Source organism: Sinocyclocheilus anshuiensis, unplaced genomic scaffold, assembly GCF_001515605.1.
Source record: "Sinocyclocheilus anshuiensis isolate Anshui unplaced genomic scaffold, SAMN03320099.WGS_v1.1 scaffold207, whole genome shotgun sequence".
Lineage (NCBI taxonomy): Eukaryota > Metazoa > Chordata > Actinopteri > Cypriniformes > Cyprinidae > Sinocyclocheilus > Sinocyclocheilus anshuiensis.
Window position 1 is genome coordinate 1,264,441 of NW_015551045.1, and position 24,714 is coordinate 1,289,154.

Here is a 24,714-nt window from a genome sequence, read left to right on the forward strand (position 1 = left end):
TCCTTGGGTGCTGAGTCTTGGAGCTGTTGTAGTATGTCACATTCTGTCTGTGATGAGCTCTGTGGGCAGGGCTCAGCCGGGATGGTGTCCATGAGCAGTGCTTGTTGTGGCTGCGTGGTGTTATCAATGTCCTTGTTGGATGTGTCAACCACATGACAACTCAGAAGCTGATATGAGGTCCTGTGGTCACTCATACTTTGTCCAGGTGTGTGTGTGCCATTCAGCCTGAGTGACAGAAATAAGCAAACATGTTAAATATCAAAACACTTTTTTAAGCTTTGAAAACTGCAGCACATTTTTCAAGAGACTGAAGACAAAGACACATTTTCCTTGCTACTGCATTCATAATAAATCACATGTAGAATAATGTGATTTAAAACATTTAGGTAACACCAATATCTACAGATTAATATATATATATATATATATATATATATATATACATTGATGAAAAGGTATATGACAGGCTTTGGAAGCTGTTCAATACAGAACAAATGAAAGAAGGTAGCTAAGAATAGTCCCGAGGCCTGATCATGTTTAGATATTGAAAGAAGGCATGTTTCAACCCAATTCACTCTCTTGTGATTACCATCCTAGAACTCATATTGAACTCATAAAATATTTAATAACTTCGCAATACATACATTACAATTCTCACCATGTAGTGCAGAGCAGTTAGTTTTGATTAATCATCATTGGTCTCTGAATGAATCTATAGATTTATTTTGCAAATATAATACTGATTTGAAGTTGTTCTTGAGAACTTACATTATATGCATGTATTATATTCACATATATTATACTTGCAGTTAATGATATGGACATATCCATCACTCTAATAATAAGCAATAGTAATGGTGATGCTTGCCACAGAAAAAAAATCACTATGTTTTCCTGGAAGAGGTTAGAGAAATTGGTTTCATTGATGTTTGTTGCGATTGTAATTCCATCCAAATATACCAAGTCTGTGTTTTTCTTGCTTAAAATGTTCTCTTTCAAATTTTCTGTTAAGTTACCTACTGGTTTCGGGTAACATTGTGGTTCTGTCCTAATTGTTACGTCTGTGTTTGTTGATATTATCACAGTCACAGTTTTTACATGAGCTACCGTTTGTGGGCCAATCTTTGGGATGTTGCATCTTTCAATATGAAGGGCATTCATCGAAAAAAAAAAAAAGTAATACAATTAATAAAGAAAATCAAATTGTGGAAACTGCTAAGACTGGCCATTTTAATATCATTATCAGGTAAGATACTCACTTAAATTGCTTTGCTTAATTGTGCGGGTTTATTATACACATTTTTTTATACTATTCAATAAAAGTAGTATATATTTAAATATTAAAAAAAGAAACGCCCTCTCACATTCAACTTCTTTCATTTCCAACTATTTTTTTAAACGTGTAAATATTTGTGTGTACATAAAAAGTCATTAATTGATTAAAAAGTAAATTTTAATGATTTGTACCTGTAGCTGGGCTTGTGTAATAGTTGTGTAGTCCTTCAATTCTCTCTAGTGTGAAAAGATAAATCTCCAAATCCTACAGTAACTGCTGGAAAGGGTTCACATATGCAAAAGATTCTGGAAAGAACGCGGAGGACCTGGAGGATTTTTCTGGTGTATAGTGAGAAGTTAAACTTCTCAGGACAAACAAGGGACTCGTGAATAACTATCATGAAATAACAGTTATGTATCAACCAGATACATCCAGCTAGCCAGATACACACCAGACAGGGACATGGCGCAATGGGTATTCTCGTTCCCAAAGCATTCCACGCAGCGTCTCGTTCCCTTCGGGGAACCATGGTTACATACGTAACCTTGAGACGTTCCCCTTCAGCGACATGAGCTGCGTTGAACGCATTGGGAACGAGAATACCCACTGCGCTATACGAGCATGTCCCTCTCTGGTGTGTATCTGGCGAGCACATCAAGATGAGAGAACTTGGGACCTTGGGGTAGATATCAGGTCCAGACTGTAGAAACAGATAAATGTGTGTGGAGAGGACCAACCTGCCGCAGCACAAACATCTTGAAGGGCCACGCCCACTGGTAAGGCCTTGGAGGCCACCATACCCCTAGTCGAGTTTGCTCTGACCTCTATAGGTGAGTGGAGGCCAGAGGACTCATTGGCCAGTGTGATGGTCTCAACCACCCACCGACTCATGGTTTGCTTGCTCGCTGGAAACCCTTTCTTAGGTGGACCAAAGCAAATGAGTAACTGATCTGCCTTACGCCACTGGGAAGCTCTGTGAACATAAGCATTCAGTGCTCGCACTGGACAGAGGAGTTTGAGTCTTTCCTGGCCTGCTTCCTGGAAGGGAGGAGGACAAAATCCTTGCAGTACAATAGGACCTGGCAAGGAAGTCGGCACTTTAGGGACATACCCGGGTCTCGGGTAAAGGAATGCCCTAGCCATGCCTGGAGCAAACTCCAGGCACGATACAGCGAGTGCCTGAGGGTGCCCAGAAGTATAAAAGGGCACCTGCTGAATATGTCATCCACTTAGCTCTCTGAAGGAGATGTAAAAAGGCAGGCCGAAGGCATGGCTAGGGGGCGCAAGTGTCTTATTCCCTCTCAGGGAACCATGGTTACATGAGTAACCCGAGACGTTCCCCTTCTAGGGAACTCCACGCTGTGCCCCCTAGGGGGCACTTTGGGGAAAAAAATCCAACCATGCCAAGGTGCATGCCTGTCCACCTGGTGGGGAGCACCAAGGAAGCAACAGACAGACGTCAAACCTTTCCTCAGAAAGGGGCCATGCCACTGCGCAACAGGCCTCTCACACAACTTGGCAGAAATAGGGAACCCGATTAGATCAAGGGGAACATTCCACCCAAGTTAAGTGCACAACTATCCTCGAATAGCTATGCTATGTGAGCCATATAAGCCTGGATACACAATACCACTGAAGAGACACAATACCACTGACGAGACACAGACCAGCGAGGCTCTCCACACACTATAACATGCATATTAGAGAGGCACGGCCGAGCTGAGTATAGCTCCGCCCACGATCTCACAGGATCAGGCTGAAACGATTCCGTGCTCACACTTCATCGTCATAACAACCCAATAGTATCTGCAGAATCTGACAACCCATTTAGCCAGTAGATCATAGCGATCACCGCAAGCTGGGATAAACTGTGGCGCGGCAACGGCGAACTGGGCCGCTAAACACAAATGCTTTGTCCCGCATCCTTCGGGAATAGGAACAAACGCGAGCGGAGCCTAGACATCGTGACTCATCATGATGAGCGCGTAACTCTGAACACGTGCGCTCTTCGCCGAGACAAACACGAAAGCAGAATATGCCCTCTAGTGTTAGAATCCAAACACGGAGACACACATTCCCTCAGGTGCTGCTCGACTCAAGTGCTATACACGGGATCGATAACCCAAAAGAGCATCTTAAACCCGACGAGTCTTCGCCGTGCCTCGCCAACAGCGGGACCCGACTTGTGAGACGCAAATGCCTGTCACTCATCACTCAAGAAGAGAGACAAACGCGAACGGAGCATCTCATTGGAACCACTCACAATGAGCGCGTTCAGAGCCCTCGAGCACTGAACACGCAAGCTCCCGACCAAGACACATGGCACATAGATTGTGTGTGTCCTCAAGTTTCAGAAACCTAGGGCACGGAGGCACACACTTTCCACAGCGCTCACCTACCTTGGTCTCTCACACGCACTTCAAACAGATGGCTCCTGAAGACAGCAAAGAGGATGAGGTATTCAGCAGGTGCCCTTTTATACTCCCGGGCACCCCGCCTGTGATGTCATGGGCCATGTGGACCAATAGATTGGCGTCGTTTCACACGTGCCTCAAACACCGGTAATGCAGGCTGCATTCCTCAAGGTGACCCCTAGGGGGCGCAGCGTGGCGTTCCCTAGAAGGGGAATCAGTCATTTTGACCCATGCAATGTATTGTTGGTTATTGCCACAAATATACCTTATGACTTTTTTTGTGCTCCAGGGTCACATATGATACTCACATTTTAACATTATTTGGTTGCTTCAGTCCAGCAAGTGTTCATCTTGAAATATTCTAGCAATATTAAAGTTATTCTTATGTTCTCTTATTAAATTCAGTAAATATTTCAAAGCAAAAAGACATGTATCAAAACCTGATGTTTTTTTAGAATTTTTAGAAATATACTGAAATGCCTTTTACTTACTAAATAACCATGAACTATAAACCAGAGAGCAAAAAGCATGTAGCAGATTGTGTGCAATGTTTTAATACAGTTGGCTTTATAGGGTTAAATACCAAAAGTTCAAAAGAAAAAAAAAGTGTAAAAGTTGAAAATATAACTTGGCTTTTCTGGTAATTTGTCATCCTCATCCATATGTCATTTAATGTTTGTGCTTACTTAACTCCCTTCCTATTAAACAGCGATATATAATCATAAAATTAATTATATATAATAATGAAAATTTATAGCAAAATAAATGACACTATTTTGTTAAAAGGGAGGAGAAAACATGCCCCACTATTATCCTTTTATTTTGTTATTGGCAACATTTGTTGTTGATAAACAAACCTCATCTTCATGACTGCAGTGATAATTTGTTAATTAATTAATGAATTAATTTATTTATTTATTCTTTCTTTCTCGACGATGGCACATACATTTCACCAGCTCTTATGCCTATACAAATCAATATACAGCCAATTTATTTTTTCTTTCAACTCCTTCACTTTAATGCAGGGGTTTGCCTCGGATTCCCCTTGTCCTGTTTCAGTGCTGTAATCTAGAGGTTTAGATTCCCATATCGATCCCTTGAAGCATCCCATTTATCATATACACCTCCCCAAATTATGGACAAACAAAAGTCAACTATAAAGTCCGTTTTAAATGCTCTTACGGTTAAGACAAGCCTACCCCTCCACTTTGTGTAAGACAAATTACTTTGTGCCTCATATCAAATTTCGAGACGGAGATGAAAGGAATACACGGAAACAGCTCATGAAGTGGCTATTAAAAGCCCACTTGACAAGAAAGTGCTGATTTTTCCATGATGCCCAGAGGCTGCAGTTGTTTCACTGTTCACTTTAGTGTTTTCGTAGTTTTCCCTTTAATATCTATCTCCCTGTCTCTGGTTTGGAAGTGCTCCTCCAGCACCATCAGCACCACAGCGCTCCTGGATGCTGCGCTGGGGTATGTACGCATGCGCACCACAGTGGAATTACTGCACAGCGCTCTCTTAAGTTGGATCTTCTCTGTCTTCACGGAAACCAGAAAACATATAAAAGTATGGCGATCTTTAGAATAAGACAAAAGAGCTTCGTGCGCGTCTGGACGTTTCCCGTGATCGTGGCCGTGGTGTGTGCGCAAAGGTAAGTCCGAACCAAAGCTCTCCTCACTTCATATGGCTGTCTGTACTCCACACACACAACTAAAATGATCTCTAATCATGCATCTGAATCTAATGGTGCATTTTCCCTCCTTGCAGTGTCAATGATCCAAGCAACATGTCTCTCGTAAAAGAAACTGTTGATAGACTATTGAAAGGATATGACATTCGCTTGAGGCCAGATTTTGGAGGTAACGCACGTTTTTAATTAGGTCCATCATGTCATCACCTCTTAACTTTCATATAGCCTACATAAGCGCGCTATTATGGAGAGTTTCGCGCTAATATATCCCAATTATCTCAGCTTTGGAGGCGATCGGGACGCTTGCTTTCACGTGTCTTAAAATACTCGCTTAATCTTCCGTAGCCGATGTTTGATTAGAAATGCTTCGCAAAGTTCACGAATGAATTTACACAATTTGGACATCTGCACGTTCTGTCCAATGATAGCTATATGTGATGCTTTCTCGCAATTTATGTATGATTAAATATCAGTGCACAGTGATGCTCATCATGACGAATCCATAAATTGTGAATGTATTATTCTGGATGATCATAGTTTGTTTAGATATCTTTGGTTTACTTTTCATCTCATCCTGGATGTTAACAGGCTGATGTTGAGTTAATAATGGCTCATGCATGACATGTCCATTCATTTCAGTGTGCAAAACAAAATCAATTAGCTGTAATGTCACTGGTATGATTTGGTTTGGTTTCTAGGTCCTCCGGTGGGAGTGGGGATGAATATAGACATAGCCAGCATAGACATGGTCTCAGAAGTGAATATGGTAAGTCTGTCATCATGCTGTCCAGTTGGACACAAAGTATGCAAGCTCCTTAAACTCCCTTTTTTTCCTCTCAGCTCTCTCTCCCAGGTAATTGATGTTTCATTTGAAGAGTTATAGTCTATCCGCTTTAATTAATAACTGTTCATTAGTTGAATGAACAGTTTGTCACACATCTGTGGGTGTGCACTTCATATCAGTGGTGCTTGTATGATTTTAAATGCTGCAGTAAGCATACTGTAGTGTTCATGAGAGACGGTGTATAACAAAACTTTTCAGAGCATGTACTACCTTTTATACTCAGTTATTCACATATGAACACAAGTAATGGTCAGGAGGAGCTAATGTGGTTTCTATGACATGTTTTCTAATGCATATAATCTCTGGGATTTATAAAATCACAAAACAAGTGAACACCAACATGAATTTCTCCATTTTGGATTTTGTACTCTTTCCACCCTTTTGGTTATCTGGTAGGTTTTTTTTCTTTTTCCCTTAGATACAAGAGCATCCCCTAGTGATGGTTTTGAAGCACAACATCACTAACGAGTTTTGTTTCTGAGGTCTGGTTAAGTGAGGTGATATTCATAACAATAACCGAGAACTGGTAGTGCATTTGGATACAGCAGCACCTGGCTGCATTATTTTTTGAGTTATTTGTACTCTTAGCTGCATTTTGGAGCTGTTTTTGTTTCTATTGTTCTCAAAATAGCCTAGATATATTTCAATGTGTTACATGTATTGATTTTTATTTTTTTCTTCACTGCAGACAGAGAATACAAGGTTTGACATGTGCATGTGTGCAAGTGTGCTCGCTTATAGTCTTTGCAATCCCATCTCACAGTAATTATTAATGCCTTAAGCAACACTGCACGCATACATTAGTACTGTCAAGATGTCTTTAGGACAAAACAATGATTGCAATTTATGCCGTTTCTGAGAGAGTGCGTTTGTGTTTGTCCGCGAGCTTAAACAATGTCACTATTAGGCCGAGGAAGTGCAAATACACAGATCACTGCTCTGAACCCTTTCACATTTTCCTGGCTGGGATCTTGCACACATTCATCTGGATTATTCTTTTGCACTGGATAAATAGCTGGAGCGAGTGTCCAAATCACCATGAACCTCGATGTCATGCAGCTCCCTGTGGGGAATATTTGGTTTTGGCACTTGAAGCAATGCATCAGCTCGTCATCATAATGGGAGAAGAAGAGTTGGCCGGTCTTTCCTCTCCGAAAAAAAACAGTAAAAGCTTCAAATACACACATCTGCCAAGAGTGAGCGATAACAATCGTTTGCGTTTCTTTTAGAGAATTATGGAATTTTGTAATGAAAAGTAATTTCTCCTGGTGCCAGTAGTATAGCAGAAGAGTTGGCCGGTCTTTCCTCTCCGAGAAAAAAAAACAGTAAAAGCTTCAAATACACACATCTGCCAAGAGTGAGAGATAACAATCGTTTGCGTTTCTTTTAGAGAATTATGGAATTTTGTAATGAAAAGTAATTTCTCCTGGTGCCAGTAGTATAGCATCAACTGTTTTTGACTCTCCTAGGTTAGATCATAAAACCAGACATTAATGTTTATTAAATCTCAGGCTCATTTCCAAATAGAATAACAAGTGCCACTGTTATAATGTTCTTTCCTGTTCTCTGTGTATCTCCATTACAGGAGGATATTAGCAATGTGATTCCTTAGAAGAGGCTTTTATATTATACACTTATCATTCTCGCAACTCTTTATATCCTTTAAGATGTTAAAGTACACTGAAGTGCTGAACATTACTGTACTGTTTACACATTCAAGCTAATGCAGTGTCTCAAATGCACTCACTGGTTCACTATTCACTGAATGGTGCATGCGAGTGTAAACGAGTGAATTCAGACACAGCTATAGAATGCAACGTCATGTACAAGGAGTCAGACTACTAAATGTAATTTGACAGTTCAGACTGAAATGCAATACAAAGAATTGTATTAGCTTTTCCAATTGGATTTTAAACCACATATTTATGGTTTTCTAACAATCAGATGTCATATCAGGACCTGAGAAAAATAAATTAATGTAAATTCATGCATCAGCATGTTTGAGGAACTAGCATCCTAATCTTTTCCCCTCGGGTTTGCTCCCTTGTGAATCATTGAGTATGAATGACTCGACTCTCTGAAGTTTGAAGCAGAGTTTTGAAATGTTACCCCTTCCATCTTGTAGATTTTATGTTCCCATAGAGCTCTCAGGACTGGGTCTCCATTGCATTATTAAATTATATATGAACTTATTATTAAGACTTGCTCGGAATTCCCCCGCTGGAGCTGCGCCGAAGCAAAAAGGCTCTAATGCTTTCAACTTATAGCCCTATATTGCTTCTGACTCATTCAATTCTGTCCACGTACGTACATGGTCACATGTCTTCATCATCAAAAGTCAAAAGATGCATAAAAGCCACTGCATTGCCCACAGTAGGTGTTAGATGGTATAGTGGGTCTGCCTAGAGAGAGGAGCAAAGGTCAGACGTGGCCGCAGGCCGATATGACTCGCCGACATAGACTTGCAAAAGCTTCATGACATTAACAACCTGCCATTTTCTTGGAGGCAGTCCGGGGTGCGGTCGTAGGGAAGGTCGTGCTCCTCGCTGCGCCTCGGGTGTGTGTGATTCACCGAAGGACAGATGAATGCAAACAAAGGGGTGAAAGTGAAACCGAGTGCTAATGAACGGTCTTGCAGCTTCTAGGCTCAAGTGAAGCCTGATGCTTTTTGATCTTATAGGTGCAGACTGATGTTTGCAAGTGCAAACGTGTTTTTTTTTTCTTTCTGTCTTCACTGCGGTCTTGTTCTTAGCATGACCTTGACTCATAGGAAAGAAAAAATCACAAATTAGATCTTTATATATAAATTATTTCAGCAGTGAGTAAACTGTGGCCCCTGCTTCAAAATACGTCTCAACAGTATGGGAAAACAAGCATTTCTCATCAGATTATTCTTATGCCATCCTCATTCAGTTTATAGTTCTTGCTGTGTGTCAGAGTTTGTCTCATGTGTCAATACAATGCTGAACAACACAAGATCATCCACTGAACAACAGGTTTTCCTCTGGAGAGTGTTCTGTTATTTCACCAATGTTTCTTACAACTACATGATTCCAAAAACAGTGTACTACTGACAGAAGTTAACAGAGCGAATGGACACAATCAGTTTGTAAAGTTTCCCAGAACAAGTTCATTTTAAACACATCAAAATATTCAGGAAACCAAGAGGCTGAGAGCTTAGCGTGAGCATTGGAGGATTTTGGAGTCCATCCCAATCTTTTTAAGTCCAAAAAACAAAAATGTAAACACATCAATCCTCAGATTTCAAAAAAAATCTTTTTGTGTAGGAATGCTGAGGGTAATGTGCTAGTTTGATGATATAATGTGCCACAAATCCTGTCATGACATGCCATTTTGGTGACCTCTGGCTGCTCTGATTGAAAACATGAAAATTTGTGAGCATGAAATGGGTGATGTTTTAGGATGAGTGGCGTATGTTTTGTAGCTGAAGCATGAGCTGGTTTTTGTGTGTTCTGTTGACCCAGCTGGACTGTGTTGTTTCAATACACTTGAGATAAGGAGCATGTTTGCCTCTCTAACATACAAACAGGGGGCACTCCATATGTTTATTTAATTTTTATTTATTTATTTTTAGATTAGTAGCTATTTACTATAAAACAGATGATAGAGCTGCATTGTCCTGTGTCATTGAAAATAAATTACCTGCTCTTTTCAAGCACCGATAGAACAAGCTTCAACCTCTCAGTTCTCCTCGTCCACCTCATGGTCAAGCACTAAATAACTTAAATGTCGGCATTTACAGTAGTTGTGGTCAGTGATTTCTAATATACACGTGACGTTTGTTTTCTGAAACAGTATCCAGTAGCGTTTAATGGGCTTGAGTTTGCAAAGCAGCATGGCATTTCTTCTTAAAATATTTGTTCTGAACATCTAACCCTGATTATAGACATCTTTACTTAATTTTGTCTGAACAGACTACATTCACACTTTAAATTATCTCATGTAAGATTATAATGAATGATGATTCTTATTTGTAAAAAAAACATTATAGAACCTACAGTAAAAGCCTAAATCAGTAACTTGTGTAACATGTTAACACTTTTTGTTTTCTGTCTTGCAAGCATGAGTGTTTCCTACAAGAAATGAAAATTAAGTGAGTGTTACTATGCTTGACAGCTTCAGCCTTGCCTGCCCACTCGGGTTATAACATCGCTAATTATTGTGTGGGGAAAAAATGCAGAACACTAATGACTACCAACAAACCCATAGGTGTATCATTTTCGGTTCACATTTAGATGTCCTTTATGTGTAGTTTTTGCCTTTAAGCAGTTTTATTGTATCTCAATCTGACTAAAATAATATTAGATAGTGCTAAAAGCATATTTAAAACTATATTTAGCACTATAATATTTAGTTGCTACTGTATATGAAGAGTTTATTTGCAAAAACCAATAACTCATTTTTCAGAAATCACATTTTTTTATTGCGCATTCCAAGTAATATCAATCAAACTGCAGTTGGGTTGTTTTTATTAAGTAAATATCACAGGTTCATCAAGTTCGTCGAAATGATCCATCCTCGATCATTTTTAGTCAGCTTTGAGAAACTCCTCTCAGCTAGCACGTGTTTTCAAAGTGAAAGTAGCCTTGTCACCTGACCTGAATACAGCACCTGATTCGCTGAAATGGATTTATCGGCTTCTGTTCAATAACAACAAGCCGCTTGTCGGCTTCTGCAGTGAAACGTGAACTCGCGATGCCTTGAAAGTGGACAAAACCGTCTTTTTTGACAAAATGTGTTTAGGGTTCAGATCACGCTATATGTGGAGAATGATGCACGGCAATCAGGTCATTGTTTTGAAAGAGACGTTTATCGGTTTTTGCAAATGAACTCTTCATATATACTGAATAAGCAATCCTCTATTGAATTCTGTGTATAAAAGAGATAACAGTTTCCATGATTGGCATTTGCAAATTTTGTGTTAAGCTTTCATGCACATTTTGTGGGTTTCAAATTTAGGAGCGTTTTTGTCTATGGACGTTTCTGTAAATGTTTCAGTTGGCTCAACTACGGCTAAAACAAAGAGGCACATAAGATTACATAAACGCAGTGGAGAATACATAAAACAAGACAAGTACCGTACAAAACAAAGTTAAAATTCACTACTAATGGCAGAGCGCATACATTATGATCGCACTTATGGCGTTTGATGCTCTTGATGGCAGATTGAATGCCTGTACTCAAGAAAATCTATGATCCATTTCAGGTGTCATCTAACATCTACTTAGAAATGCAATACCTGATGAAAATGTGTGTTATATTATTTGAGTGAACACTTTTTTTTTAAATACCCAAAGAGGTTTGCTGGCATTGCTTGTAGGTTTCAGGTACCAGTCTTGGCCTCTCAGACGTGTCTTGCAGTTATACAACCTTTAGACGTTTATTGATGAATGTACGGCTCTGTGCTGTCAGGTTGGTGTAAGTTCAGCATCAGTTTTGTTCCAATCAGCTAAATGGTTGTTTCTGAAATACTAGGCAAAAAGAGAGCCAAATAGACTTTGTGGACATGTGAACTAGATGCATTGGGATTTTTGCATCCCTGGATTATACAATAGCTTTCATTTGGTCACATAATGGCTCCCATCTGTATCCTAATGTATTTTTAATATGAAAAATAAGATTGTGTGATGGGCTGCTGGTGTTTGTGTTGGTGAGTAGGCGTTACAGAGAGAGAGAGAGAGAGAGAGGCTGGGGTGGACTGCTGAAGAACAAAATATCAAGAGCAGTGCTAAGCAAGGAAATTCAATTCCCAGAGAAGAAAGAGAAACTTGAGTACTTTTATACCAGCTATACAGTTCTATCTAATGACTCTCTGCTCACAAGACTCCTGTGTACTTGTGTAGTAGATTGTGGCATTGAATGCTACACGTTGATCTGGGCAAACTTTTATGCCATTATGCTTGTGATGGTGTTTTAGTTGGTTTGCAACTATCCATCTTCATAAGCACCAGTTGCAAGAGGGAAAATGCATAATATTGGCCAAAAGTGCAGCTACATTGTTAACATCTCGAAGTACTCGACTTCAAAACCTCAATGCTGTTAATTTAACATATTCCAAATCTTGCTACCAAGACTCATTGGAAATACGTGCCTCTGAAACACACCTATACATGTGAATTTCTACAGACTTCCAGTTGAAATGAACACTAGAGGCAGTAAAACTCTGACAACTTTAATTCATTTTCACACAAATAATGATTTACAGGGCCAGAGTTTAGATTAAGAAAGCCTAATTTTCGCACAGTTATTTACACAATGTTATGTTATGACTTTAAAATGATTTTAACGCTGCGAGATTTGACACTTTTGAGCATCAGCGCTTCATTATGTGTGGGTTTTCTAATGCAGCAGGTTTGTTCGGTAGCTCACATGATACAGCGTTGCACTTGTGCGGTGAAGAGCTCCGAATCCCGTGAAACTACGGTTCGACAAAACAGCTCAAACCCGCGTATAAGTTAAAATAACACGGTTGCATCAGCGAATGTTTTTATATCACTTTTGCATTCATTAACACTATCGGGTCGGTTTAGGGTTGGGTTTGGTGGAGGGGGTTTGATATTTTCCAACATGATCGAGCATTAACCTTTTAGCGACACTCACCAGGCATTTGAATTCTGAACCACAGCAATATGTGCCTGAACGATGTAATAAAAATGTTGCCACATTCACGTATTTAACGTATGTTTTAGCGAGCCCGGTCTCATGAAAATGCGTATAAATAGTACGCCAAATAAAAACGAAAACTCGTGGTATTGATACGGAAAAATGGACTTTGGCGCGCATATGATACGCATGTGTTTGGCGTGCATATAATACGCAGTTTTGCGTGCATATGATACAAAATTTGTTGGCGTGCATATGATACGCATCTACCCCTCAACCCTAAACCTACACATCGCGTAGCATATACACGCCAAAGTCCATTTTTGCGTATCAATACCATGAGTTTTCGTTTTTATTTGGCGTACTATTTATACGCACTTTCATGAGATCGGGTTGGTTTTAGCACCACTCATTGGACATTTCACTGAAACTGCTGCGAAGTGTGCAATAAGGTACGTAATATCGGTGCTGCAGAAACATATAGCTTTGTGTGAGTAACAGACCCACGTTTAACTCATTATTCACTGAACATCTTCCAAGTTTGTCTATTAAATAATTTTGATTTGACATGACTATATCCATTATACTAATGAGTACAAGGTCTATAAATGCCATGCTTTTTAATTTTTTTAACAGCTGCATTTGTGCTTTGATATCAGTTTTTATTTCAGCAGCTTCGATCATTAGTTATAACGGCAATAAAGCTTTCCAACATTCCCAGCACTGAACCCCTTTCATTATTACGGCTAATGAAACAACTGCTGGCTTTGTTTCATTTAAGAGGCAATGACAGCCTCAGATATAGGAAAGGTAATACATCATTACACTGGATTAATTAACGGTGGACTCAGTCCAGCCACGTTTACGAAACTATATGTTGGTTATTCTCTTAAAAACTCACTATAGAGTCGTAAAATACTTCTGATGCCAATACAACAATAGCCTTGTTCAATAGAGTACAATGATACTACAGCTGCTGACATTAAGAAAAAGCATATACGTTTTCTTACTCGTATGCATTTAATGATTAAACGGGTGTTAACAGTGCTAACAGTCATCTCGGCATAATCAGGGTATTAAATGAATATTTCTGTTCACTTAATTATCACACTGAAGATTACTTACATACTTATACTACATGTGACAAGTAAGAAAAAGTGCACTAATAGTACAAACAAAAATAGTTCACCATCCAGACACTGAATTGCATGGTATACCAGTGCTAGTAAAAATTCTCACTATTAACTAATTATTAACTACAACTAATTTGCTGCTTACTAATACTTAGTAAGGTAGTTGTTCAGTTTCGGTATTAGGTAGTACTAATAACCAGCCAATATGCTAGTTATATGCATGCTAATAAGCAACTAGTTAATAATGAGAATTGATCCCTAAACTAAAGTGTTACTCTAATTTCTTATAGCTTTTATTTGTTACTAATAACCATTGTTCTGCAGTATTATTAATAGTCACCTTTTTTAACCGTTTGTGACCCGTGCTGGCAAAATGAGTTGGAATGCGCATGGGCTAATTTTGTATTTTAGTCAAATTTGAGATTTTCACAAAAATTAGTTCATTAAGCCCTCATCTAGTGATCTCAATACTCAAAATAGTATTTAAACATCTACAATTATCTTTATTGGCACGTTTTCTGTGAGGAGTACCTGTTCACCTGTTTACACTTACACTTACACTTACACTTTGGGTCAATATGACCCCAAAATTGATAGAGTAATTGTAAAAATATATATATTTTTAATCATACAAATAACATATTGTTTTTTTTACTTCTCATCTATACATTAAAGCTGTGTTTTGGGAGATATTAAGTACTTTTGTACCTACTTACCACAAAATTCCTCAACTACACCATTAGCTTGCATGTGAAATATTAAATTTTCATGAAAAAAATCACTTAAATGATGATCTAAATTAGATTTGTAGTTGTTTCTGAATATTGCTCTAGGGTATCTAAAAAGTAAAATCAAAACAATTTTATTTTACTTAAATGTAAGTAAAAAACACACACAAACAAAAAAACAAAGCAAAACAAAACAAAAACAACTGCAATAAGCAGATATGAATGGTGTGTGTGTGAGAGAGAGAGAGAGAGTGTGTGTGTGTGTTTGTGTGTGTGTGTGTGTGCATGTGTGCGTGCGTGTGTGTGTGTGTAGAAACGTGAGTACTTTTTATGTGAATATTGATAGAAAATGTAGAAAAATCAAAATCTTGATGAAGGGAAAAATATTTTTTACTAAGTAAAAGTTGATTGGGGTCATATAGACCACAAGGACCGATTGAGGGTTAAGTGTTCATGCAAACATAATCTGTTATGTCTTAAGTGAACGTTTGGGGAACTGTTGGGGAAAAAACATTGGATGTGTAACATTATATTAGTTCTGTTCAGTAGAGTAGGTCTTAATATAATATAGACAGTCTGTCTCGCTGCTCTTGATTGAACTGCTTTTGTAGTTTTAATAATTAATTAATTTATTTGTAATGAATACACTAAAGGGATTTTTACATTTGATTATTCATGACCCTGGAGCACAAAAGCAGTCTTAAGTCAAATCTGCTTATTTGTAATAACAAAGATAAAAATAGCTATACTGCATTAATTGATATAGTACTTTTTATTATTAAGAAAAGAACTGGAGGAAAAGATGCAACGTTGCAAGGTGACTTTGAAAACTCGATTTTTATCAAAATTGGATCTGCTGACTCTATCGACTTCAAATGGGTGTAGCTCAGTCATTTTTCATCCGATTGCAACAAATCATATATAATTTTGAAGGTTTGACTCTATGGTCATTCTGAAAGGCCCGAGCAAAGTCTGTCATCAAAGTATTTCTGTATAATTGTCTTACACGACTGCATTCCCAAACAGCAGCATCCACCTCCGAAAGCATTGACTGCATTTATTGTGTTTCGTCTCGCTCTGAGGTACAAGTCATTTATCATATATGAAAATTATTATATTCAGTGGCTTCTTATAGTTCTCTTAGTGATATTTAATTCCAGTTTACCAGGAAGTGACGATTTTGTTCTCTTTGGCTCGTTGGATGGAAACGGTGCTTTATTCGATGCAAATGTTTTATGCGATATTCCAGTTTTGCGCATAAGTTTAATTTTAATCTTTGGATGGAAACAGCTAATGACTGGGGGGGGTCTGGGTTTGTTTGTAATGCTCATCAGTTTTGAAAAAAAAAAAAGATAGAGAGACCTCAAAGCAATCCTATGTAAACCCTTTCCCAAAATTGTCTCTCTTTTTTCTTTTCTTTTCTTTTTCTTTGTTTCTTTTTCTTTCTTTCAAGGAACAAAAACACATAAATATGCCGCATGCCTTGTACAGTGTATATTATGGGATCACACATGTAACTTTAATTGCAAAAGAGTTCAACCAGTCCATATTGCCATACGACTTCTACTAATACGAGAGTCTTTGTAAAAACTATGAATAATAATAATAATAATAATGTAATAGCAGAACGTCATTCAACCCCGATTGAGAGGTAGAATGTCTCATTATTATTACCATAAGACACAATTAAGGTGCCACTGGCATAATCTGGCATATAAAACATCAGAATGTACTCATTCTAATTTTGCGTTGTATTTACAACAGATTAGCAATATGCAAAGTAGATATAGAAAGTAGGGATATAGTTGTGGGTATTATGGGCATTTAAAAAAAAAAAATCATCCTTTACAAGCTAGCATTCATTCATTCATTCATTCATTCATTCATTCATTCATTCATTCATTCATGTGTGCCAGTTCAATATTACAGCAGCATCATATAGTTTTCCCCTCAGGACTTGATCAATTGTTTTTGTTTTTTTTCCCATTGTATACAAGGCCAGATGAAAGTATTGATCACACGCAAGGGCTCTTAAGTGCTTTTTAATTCTTATTGTGCACGCACAAGTTAACAATGCCATTGTTTGATGGATTAGAGAAAGCTACCAGAAAATTCAACTCATTTAGAAAGAATATATTTATTTTATCCTCATGGCAAAAATTCACTCTAGGGAACGTTTCAAGACTATAATTATCAAATTGTCTCACAATGGTTATGTACAGTATGTATACATAGTTGGTATCTAGTTTGGCATCTATTTCTAGGAGTTCCCTATAAATGCTGCACATACTATGACAAGTGTGTGGTAATTTAATTTGTTGGAAGATTTGAGCCGTTGCATAAGGTGTGCAAGTTTCATTTGATTACTCGTAACATATGAGCTGTCATTGCATTACTTCACAGCTCTGGCAGTGAAATGTCAGCTGGTACACGAGTTTATGACTGGGACTTCTTGCGCTCATGAGGTTTATGGTTGCTTGGAAACAAGGTTGATAGAAACAAGTGTCAGAGAGATTAAAAATTCTGTCACATCTTCAGTCGCCATCCACTCAGAGCGGAATGATTTGTTAGAGAAGCATTGTTGTAGCATGCTGGGAGATTCTCCCTTAATTAGAAGTACGCTTTTGTCTCTTTTGCGTAAGACAGATACATTAGATACACCTCCATTCTTTGTCTATTCTAACTATTTTGAAACTGTAACATGTCAAGCTACAAGCTACAGTACACATAATTTGAAGTATTCAAACTACTATATTGAAAAAGCAGTTAGCTAGCTACTGATGATTGTTTGTTGAAATGTAGTAATTTTGTCGCACATTCGTTGTTTGAATGATGTCGGTTCAGAAATATCTAAATATATTGTTGGTATATAAATCCCATACCAACCTCGACCAGTTGAGCAGTTCAAGGATAGATATGAAACATGCTCTTCTAATTCTTTCAGATCAATAATATAAAATTGCATAAATTATTCTAGAACTGACCAAAGAATTTAAAGGGAGGTTACATTAAAAACATTGTTTTATATAGTATTGCTTTATAATATTTCATGCAATTACATTTGTAATTAAATTGTAATTAAATTACAGAACAATTCAGAGTACTCCCTTACTTTACTTTTTCAAGGGAAAGTAATTCAGTTACAGTAATTAATTACTTAGCAATGCATTAGACTCGACACTGCACATGATCACCAACATTAAAACCACCTGCCTAATATTGTCTAGACTCCTCTCGTACTGCTAGAACAGCTGTGATGCACCGAGACTTGGACTCCACAAGACCTCTGAATGTGTCCTGTGGTTTCTGGCACCAAGACATTAGCAGCAGATCCTTTAATTCCTGCAAGCTCCATGGGTCAGATTTGTTGGTCTGGGAAATTTGGAGGACAAAGCCATACCTTGAACTCTTGTCATGTTCCTCAAACCATTCCTGAACAATTTCTTTGCAGTGTCGCAGGTGCATTATTCTGCTGAAAGAGGCAATAAATTGGCAGCATCCATCATCCTTAACTTCTCTCTACTGTATGGAATGGAGAACCCAGACAAACTGCGAAACATCTTGAAGAAATAAATGGCATACAGGTTTGAGGGAGTAAATAATGACAGTACTTTCAAGTGAACTAATAATTTAAGCATTCAGCTGAATGTACTAACACTCTTTCAAAGACATATTCAGATATATGAAATATATGTAGCAAACTTTTGCATATCAAATGTTCCACTAACATGTTTTTCCCTCTCTACGATGATTTTCTTTTTTTTTTTTTCTTCTCAGTGTTTTAGTCAAATATTTGAATTTAGACAGCCGTTCTCAGAGAACAGAAGTCAGGGAAATGGATCCCTGTGTTTGCTGAGACAGCAGACTGGAGACGTATGGGACGTTGTCCAGAATTAAATATGCTCCTCTGCTGGAAGACAGAAGGAAAGATCTAATACAGACAGAACTGCTGCCTCTTTGCTGTCTTATAAAAAACTTGTTCTGTCACACGGGGAATGCAACATGTTGAATAGTCTCAGATGGGCAGCTAGTTTTCCACTGGAGCTCCATTCACGCAACACAAACTAACAAAAGGTACACTCTGTTTGGTCATAAGTCTTGAAAAGTCATTTTGGTTGTAGATATAATTCTTGTTCATAAAATTAAAATGCATTAACACAATCATATTAAGCTTTGCAAAGTGAACTGATAACCGTATTTTGCTGCTGTGCGAAAGTTGTCTTGGAGATTTCTGTCCTCTGGCCCATCACTGATTTCTTCACCAGTATTTCTTGTCTTGTACCCTCTCCTTCACTCTCTATCTATTGCTTTCCTGTCTTCCTCTGCCTGTTCACCGCACCCTGCTGTTTCTCTCATCACTTCCTCTGCTTCTGTCTTCCTCTCTCTCTTCATCATCCCCCCAGTCCCAGTCTCGAGAGCTCTTTGATCAGCAGCATCTGAAAGCACTCATGGATTTTCAGCTGTGAAATTAAGCCGCCTTCCAAACCATGTCCAGGGTTTTTAATTACAGATCTAAAATGACAGATTTTTTTTTCTTACTCCACGTCATTTGCAGGAATCATTGAAATGGCTGTCACACTTTCAAAAACGTTGACTTCGTTTTACAGGCACAAAAAATGTGACAAAGAAAAGAGAATCCCTTTCATTATATATGAAAGAACCAAGATGCAAGGGAAGCATCATATTGTGTTGTTTATAATGTGTCAAGAATCATTAATACACTCTAATTCGGGTTTGACGGCTGTCAAGCAAGCTTATTATTTAGCTACACTTATTTAAATATTGTGCAATGTCTTTCTTTCTTTGCATTGTAAGAGTTGTCAAACTTAAAATCCAGTTTAAGATGGTAGCTGTGTTTTCTAACATGGTACAGTAGAATATTTCTAGCTGGTTGACCAAAAAAAAAACAGCTTGACCACCTTGAGTTGGCATGACCAACTTGTGGCTGGTTTGTTTCTTGTCCAAAATACCAGCTAATAACCTTTTTTAAACCAGTTGGTAATCTTGGACCAACTGGAAATCAGTTTAGACCTAATCTTTCTACAGGAAAATAAAATGTGGATCCAAACAGATTGGCTAATGTGGTTTAGCCTTCGAAACCACCTGGCTGTGGGTATCTGTTTACACTCCCCAGTGGACGAGTATATTGTAAACATGAATTGCACTAGCAATTTATTTATTACTTAACAGGGAAAATATAGAATTGCATAATATTGATCAGCAGATGTTCTCTCTGTCTCTGTATATATGCTTATATCTGATTGCTAATTTGCATCACTTGTCCCTGATTAAGCTTTTACTAAGAACCTAAGAAATACAACATCATTAAACAATCTGAAATTTGTTGAAATTGTACTCCCTTGTTTGGAAGTGATGACTGGCCAAAGGCTGTTCTGTGTCTTGGTAGACTACAATTTATGACTTCTTGCACTTCTTTAGTAATTGCACATGATATCCCCTAAAAGTCATTTTCCGTTGGGAACTCTGGGAAAACGTATAGCTTGTATTTATCAGAAAACATAACAACATAATATGCCATGACCATTGCAAGGGACATAATTTGTTTTGTTTGTCTTCATCTTCCTGCTCTTAAAAGGTACAGTGCCAGTTCTCTAGTACATACAGTCTGGGCATACAGTACTTTTCATTTATATGATGACTCCTCTCTCTTGGCATCACGGGACAGTAAAGTGCCCATTGGAAACACACTTCAGACTCTCAGCAGAAACAGACCATCCAAGTATGTTGCTTCTACAGTTTGCTTGCTGTATAGTGTGGAAGTAAGCATATTCCAGCTCTGGGTTAGAGTTGAGCAATAGGCCTGTTAAGATTAGATGTAAAAATTCACATTTAATTGGCTAATAATAAAAGAATGTTCTTATTATTATTGTTTTTTTTTCCTCCATGCATCCACACACAAATTCAAGGTAATCAACAAGTATGTGATGATTTCAAATCAGTTGATAAATAAGCATTAATAAAGTAAAAAGTAAGTAAAGTAAAACTATACAGCTGTTGATTTAACATGTTAATTTAATACTTTGTTGTAAAAAATAGCACATTATAAATGTTTAAAGCATTTAACAGACTTGCCCCGCTCCCTGATCTGTGTACTGTATATGCCCCTATAATTCAAGATATTGGGGCAAAAACGAGTTTATTACATTTTCACACAAGCAATGAGTGCAATATCACACAAGTGTGGTTTTTGTCCAGAACAGCACGAGTGCAAATGCGATATTGATTTTATACAACAATTCAATAAATAAGAGCTTAATATTTTGTTATGTTTTTGGCATAATATTGTCTGTTTTACTCAATCTTGCCAATGAAAACACCTATAAAGCCACAGCAGAGCTGTTGTGCATCTCCAAGCAGCACACAATTTCTGAATTAATTTTGAGCTAAGCATCTTTGAAAGAATCGGGTGAATTAATGATTCAATGGCCCATTCATAAAGAGAGCCATTTACTTAATTCCTAAATGAATCAGTAGTTTGAACAAATCGAATGAATGAGTGACTCAATGACTCATTAAGACATGTAACGCCACCTACTAGCAGTTTTAGTTTCTTATTTAGAGTATAATTTCATTAAAAATGCTGTCATGCTTTTCTCATTTAACACAATAATGACTTTAAATGATCTATTTGGGGGTAATTTCTAAGATAAATTTGATGTGTTATTAATTAGCGATTAATTAACTGGTACATCCTGCAAATAAATTATTTGTAATCGTTTGACGGCCTTAGTAAAAACATATATTACATATATAACATTTGTGCACACGTATGTGTATTTGTGAGTCACAGATTTGTGAATTTCATTTTGTAAATGTGATTTTGGTTACACATTTTGTTACAATTTCTTATATCAAAGTTACAATATTGCTTGGCAACCACAACTACACTGTCTGCAGCAGTGTATACAATATACGTTTCTTCTTGGTGTTGAATTTTTTATATAGCCTGCGAGAAGGTGTAGCAGAATCATTTTCTGTCACATCATTTCTACCGTCATACTGCCTAGCTGCAGATTGTATTCAGGGCATGTTAGACGGCTCCATTAGAGAGCACATTAGTATTCAGCCACATGTGGAGAGACTAGGTTTGATTTTGATTTTGGAATGCAAGGTGGTGCTCTGAAGACCCAAAGTCGAGGGTCTTGCTGGGAAAGCGAGTTTCATCCCTTTGGGACACATGCTGACTCATAGTATCTGCACATGTGCTACCAACTGGAGGCAGATGCCTCAGTCACTTAATGACAAAACACTAACACCCTAACAAGAGTTTATGAGGCCTTATTACCAAATGATTCAGCCGCTGCTTGTCAGTCAATTAGCTCTAAGCGCTTCCACCATCCAGACGGAGGGGTGCAGAAATAAACTCCAGAAACGGCATGTCGTTTGGCAGTGCGCTGCCTGCGTTTTGCTGACAGTGAAAGATGAGTACAATGTGCAGTCCTAAGCAGCTCGTAGGCTTGTTTGTTTGTCACGAGGGCAACTTCCGTGATTGACAGCATATTGTGGCGTGCTGCTCGTTATGCTATGCTAATCTCCCACCTGTCTGCTGGATTGCATGCGCTAATGGCACAATGTGTTGTAGCATCAGAGCTGGGTAGATTACTTACAAATTGCAGTCCGTTACTGATTACAGATTGCATGATGAAAACTGTAGTTAGTAACGTAATCTAGTTACTCATTTTAGGTAATGTAATCCGGCTACATTTTAGATTATTGTTTTAAAATTTACCATTAGATTTTTTTTTTTTTTCAGAATTTCTGAAAGCTGACACTCAAACAGCAGAAGCACACACCAAATCTGCAAAACCATACATTAATTCTCGGCCTTTGACTCTGTTTTCAATTTCATAAAATACTTTTTGCAAAACACAACACACAATTGTCTATGTAACACACATGAATCTAACAGGAATTAATATTATGGCAAAGGTGTTTGCAAATGTTTGCTTTTGAGATGTGTTTGTGACATTTTGAATGCAGTGCTTGAGATTGTGAGGCATTTTGCATTCTGTGTGTGCAATTCTTGGATTTGTGTGTAAAGTTTTGAAAAAAGAGGCAAAGTTTTGAAAATGTGTGCAAGCAGTTGAAAAAAACTGTAAAAAAGTGATTATGAAGTATATCATATTGAATATTTAATCAAAGGATAATATACATCAACAAAAGTCTGGGCTTGTTCTGACTATGTACTAATTTTACGTAAATTTTGTTTCTTCCACACACACGTTCCCTTAATTTTGCGTAGACACTCAAACATATAACATATAATACTGGAGTACTGACTGTATCTAAAACGTAAATCATTTGTCTATGAACAACTTTACAAAGTATGAATGTTTACGAATGATTCCATTGTATTTATGATCAAGGAAATTGTTTTCTGTTGCATTTAACACAGTTGGCTCATTTACTTAATTTGAAATGTTATAATTTCATTCTGTTATGTGTGTTTTCTGGTGCCAACTCATTTATCACAAGATTTTCAGCAATTAACAACTTGAATTTTACTCTCTACCTCGCACAAATCTGTTGTATATGGCCAGAGAGTAGTTTGAATGTGACACAGGATGTCCATTTCTTAGAGCAAGCTATTAGTTATCCTTGTGTGTAGAATCTGTTCTGTTGTAATGCTGTCTGACATTAACAAAATGTTGTTGTTTGTCTTCAAATATAATCTTTAAAAGCCTGATAAAAGAAAATAATGTATGCTAAGGATTAAGACAAATTAGGTGCATAGTCTTCACTCAGTAAATTGGTCTACTCATATACGCACAATATTTGATTTAGCCTTGTATAAATTAAGTGTTAGTCTGACTTCAAGTAGAAAATGTTGAGTGTAATACAAACATCTCCAGATGCTTTGATGATCTCATAGATAACTCATATATCCTATGCAAACATAATGAATTAATTATGGTAATTATCAAATACTTGCTGTCATAATTAGCCAGTTTCTTGCATATGTATTACCATGGATGTAAGCTACAACTGGAGACATTTTTTCAACCCTGGAAAATCAATGGTCTGGATTTATTTATAGTATATTAGATAAAATAAAAACATTTTAATAATTTAATAATAATATATAAAAAAAAAAAACTGACATGGCATATTTTTAAGACCCACGATTTTTAAATGAAGATCTGATGCAATGGAGAGAGATGTTTAGAGAATGATGCTTGGCTAGCTTGTAGCTTAATAGGCTCATTTCACCGCTGATATTTTTAGTAATGGATGTGATAAAATGGTAATGACGCAAACAATTCATAACAGCCTTTTGCTTACTGCAAGCAGTGCATCTTAATGGGATATGGAGTCGCGATTAAACATTCGTTTTGATCCAATTGCCACCTGACTAATAGTGAACTGCCCTAAATCCTCATACACAGTCTGCTAATTTAACACCCAGATATGATGGCTTTTAAGAATCTGTGATGATTTCACGTCCTCATAAATCTGTACCGCTCAATCCTCTCATGTGATATAAAGCTGCTTCACACAGTTGCTGTGATGAGAAAACGAGACTTGCCGCCATGCAGTTTTTTTGGTGCACTGGTAAAAGTTGGGAATTGCACCCCTGCCTCTGTTTAGTTATAGCAGATTAATAGTAGTAGCGTGCAAGTGTGAAATAAAGCCCTCCGCTGATCCGCTCACATGCTCCTGATGGCACACACACTCACCTAAAAAAAGATTGTTTACCTAATTGTGTCTTTGACTGGTGTAAGTTACAAAGGAGAGAATTACAGTGTCATAGAGAGTGAGAATGTGGTGTTTTCATCATTCTGCTTGTCTTAACTCATTAAATCCTTATTGAATAGTGACACTGGTGTTGCCACACTGCCTAGGCAGCCATCTGCTGTAGTGTTTTATTCTTCAGGGCATTTCATAACTAGTAAAACTACTGTGGTATATTTCAAACCTCTGTGAATTTGAAGGGAAAAAATTGAATAATATAATATAATATAATATAATATAATATAATAT

General features: G+C 37.6%; 1 protein-coding gene across 2 annotated transcripts in view; it reads left to right on the forward strand.

The window, feature by feature from the left end:
- The first annotated feature begins 5,190 nt into the window (after positions 1–5,190).
- The window catches only part of LOC107661674 (gamma-aminobutyric acid receptor subunit beta-2), an 85,808-nt gene continuing 66,284 nt past the window's right edge, over positions 5,191–24,714 (forward strand). For both annotated transcript variants that reach the window (XM_016451385.1, XM_016451386.1), the window contains exons 1-3: positions 5,191–5,344; positions 5,461–5,552; positions 6,082–6,149. In XM_016451385.1, the coding sequence (XP_016306871.1) occupies positions 5,262–5,344; positions 5,461–5,552; positions 6,082–6,149 (243 nt within the window). In that variant the 5' untranslated portion in view covers positions 5,191–5,261. The remainder of the gene's footprint in view (positions 5,345–5,460; positions 5,553–6,081; positions 6,150–24,714) is intronic.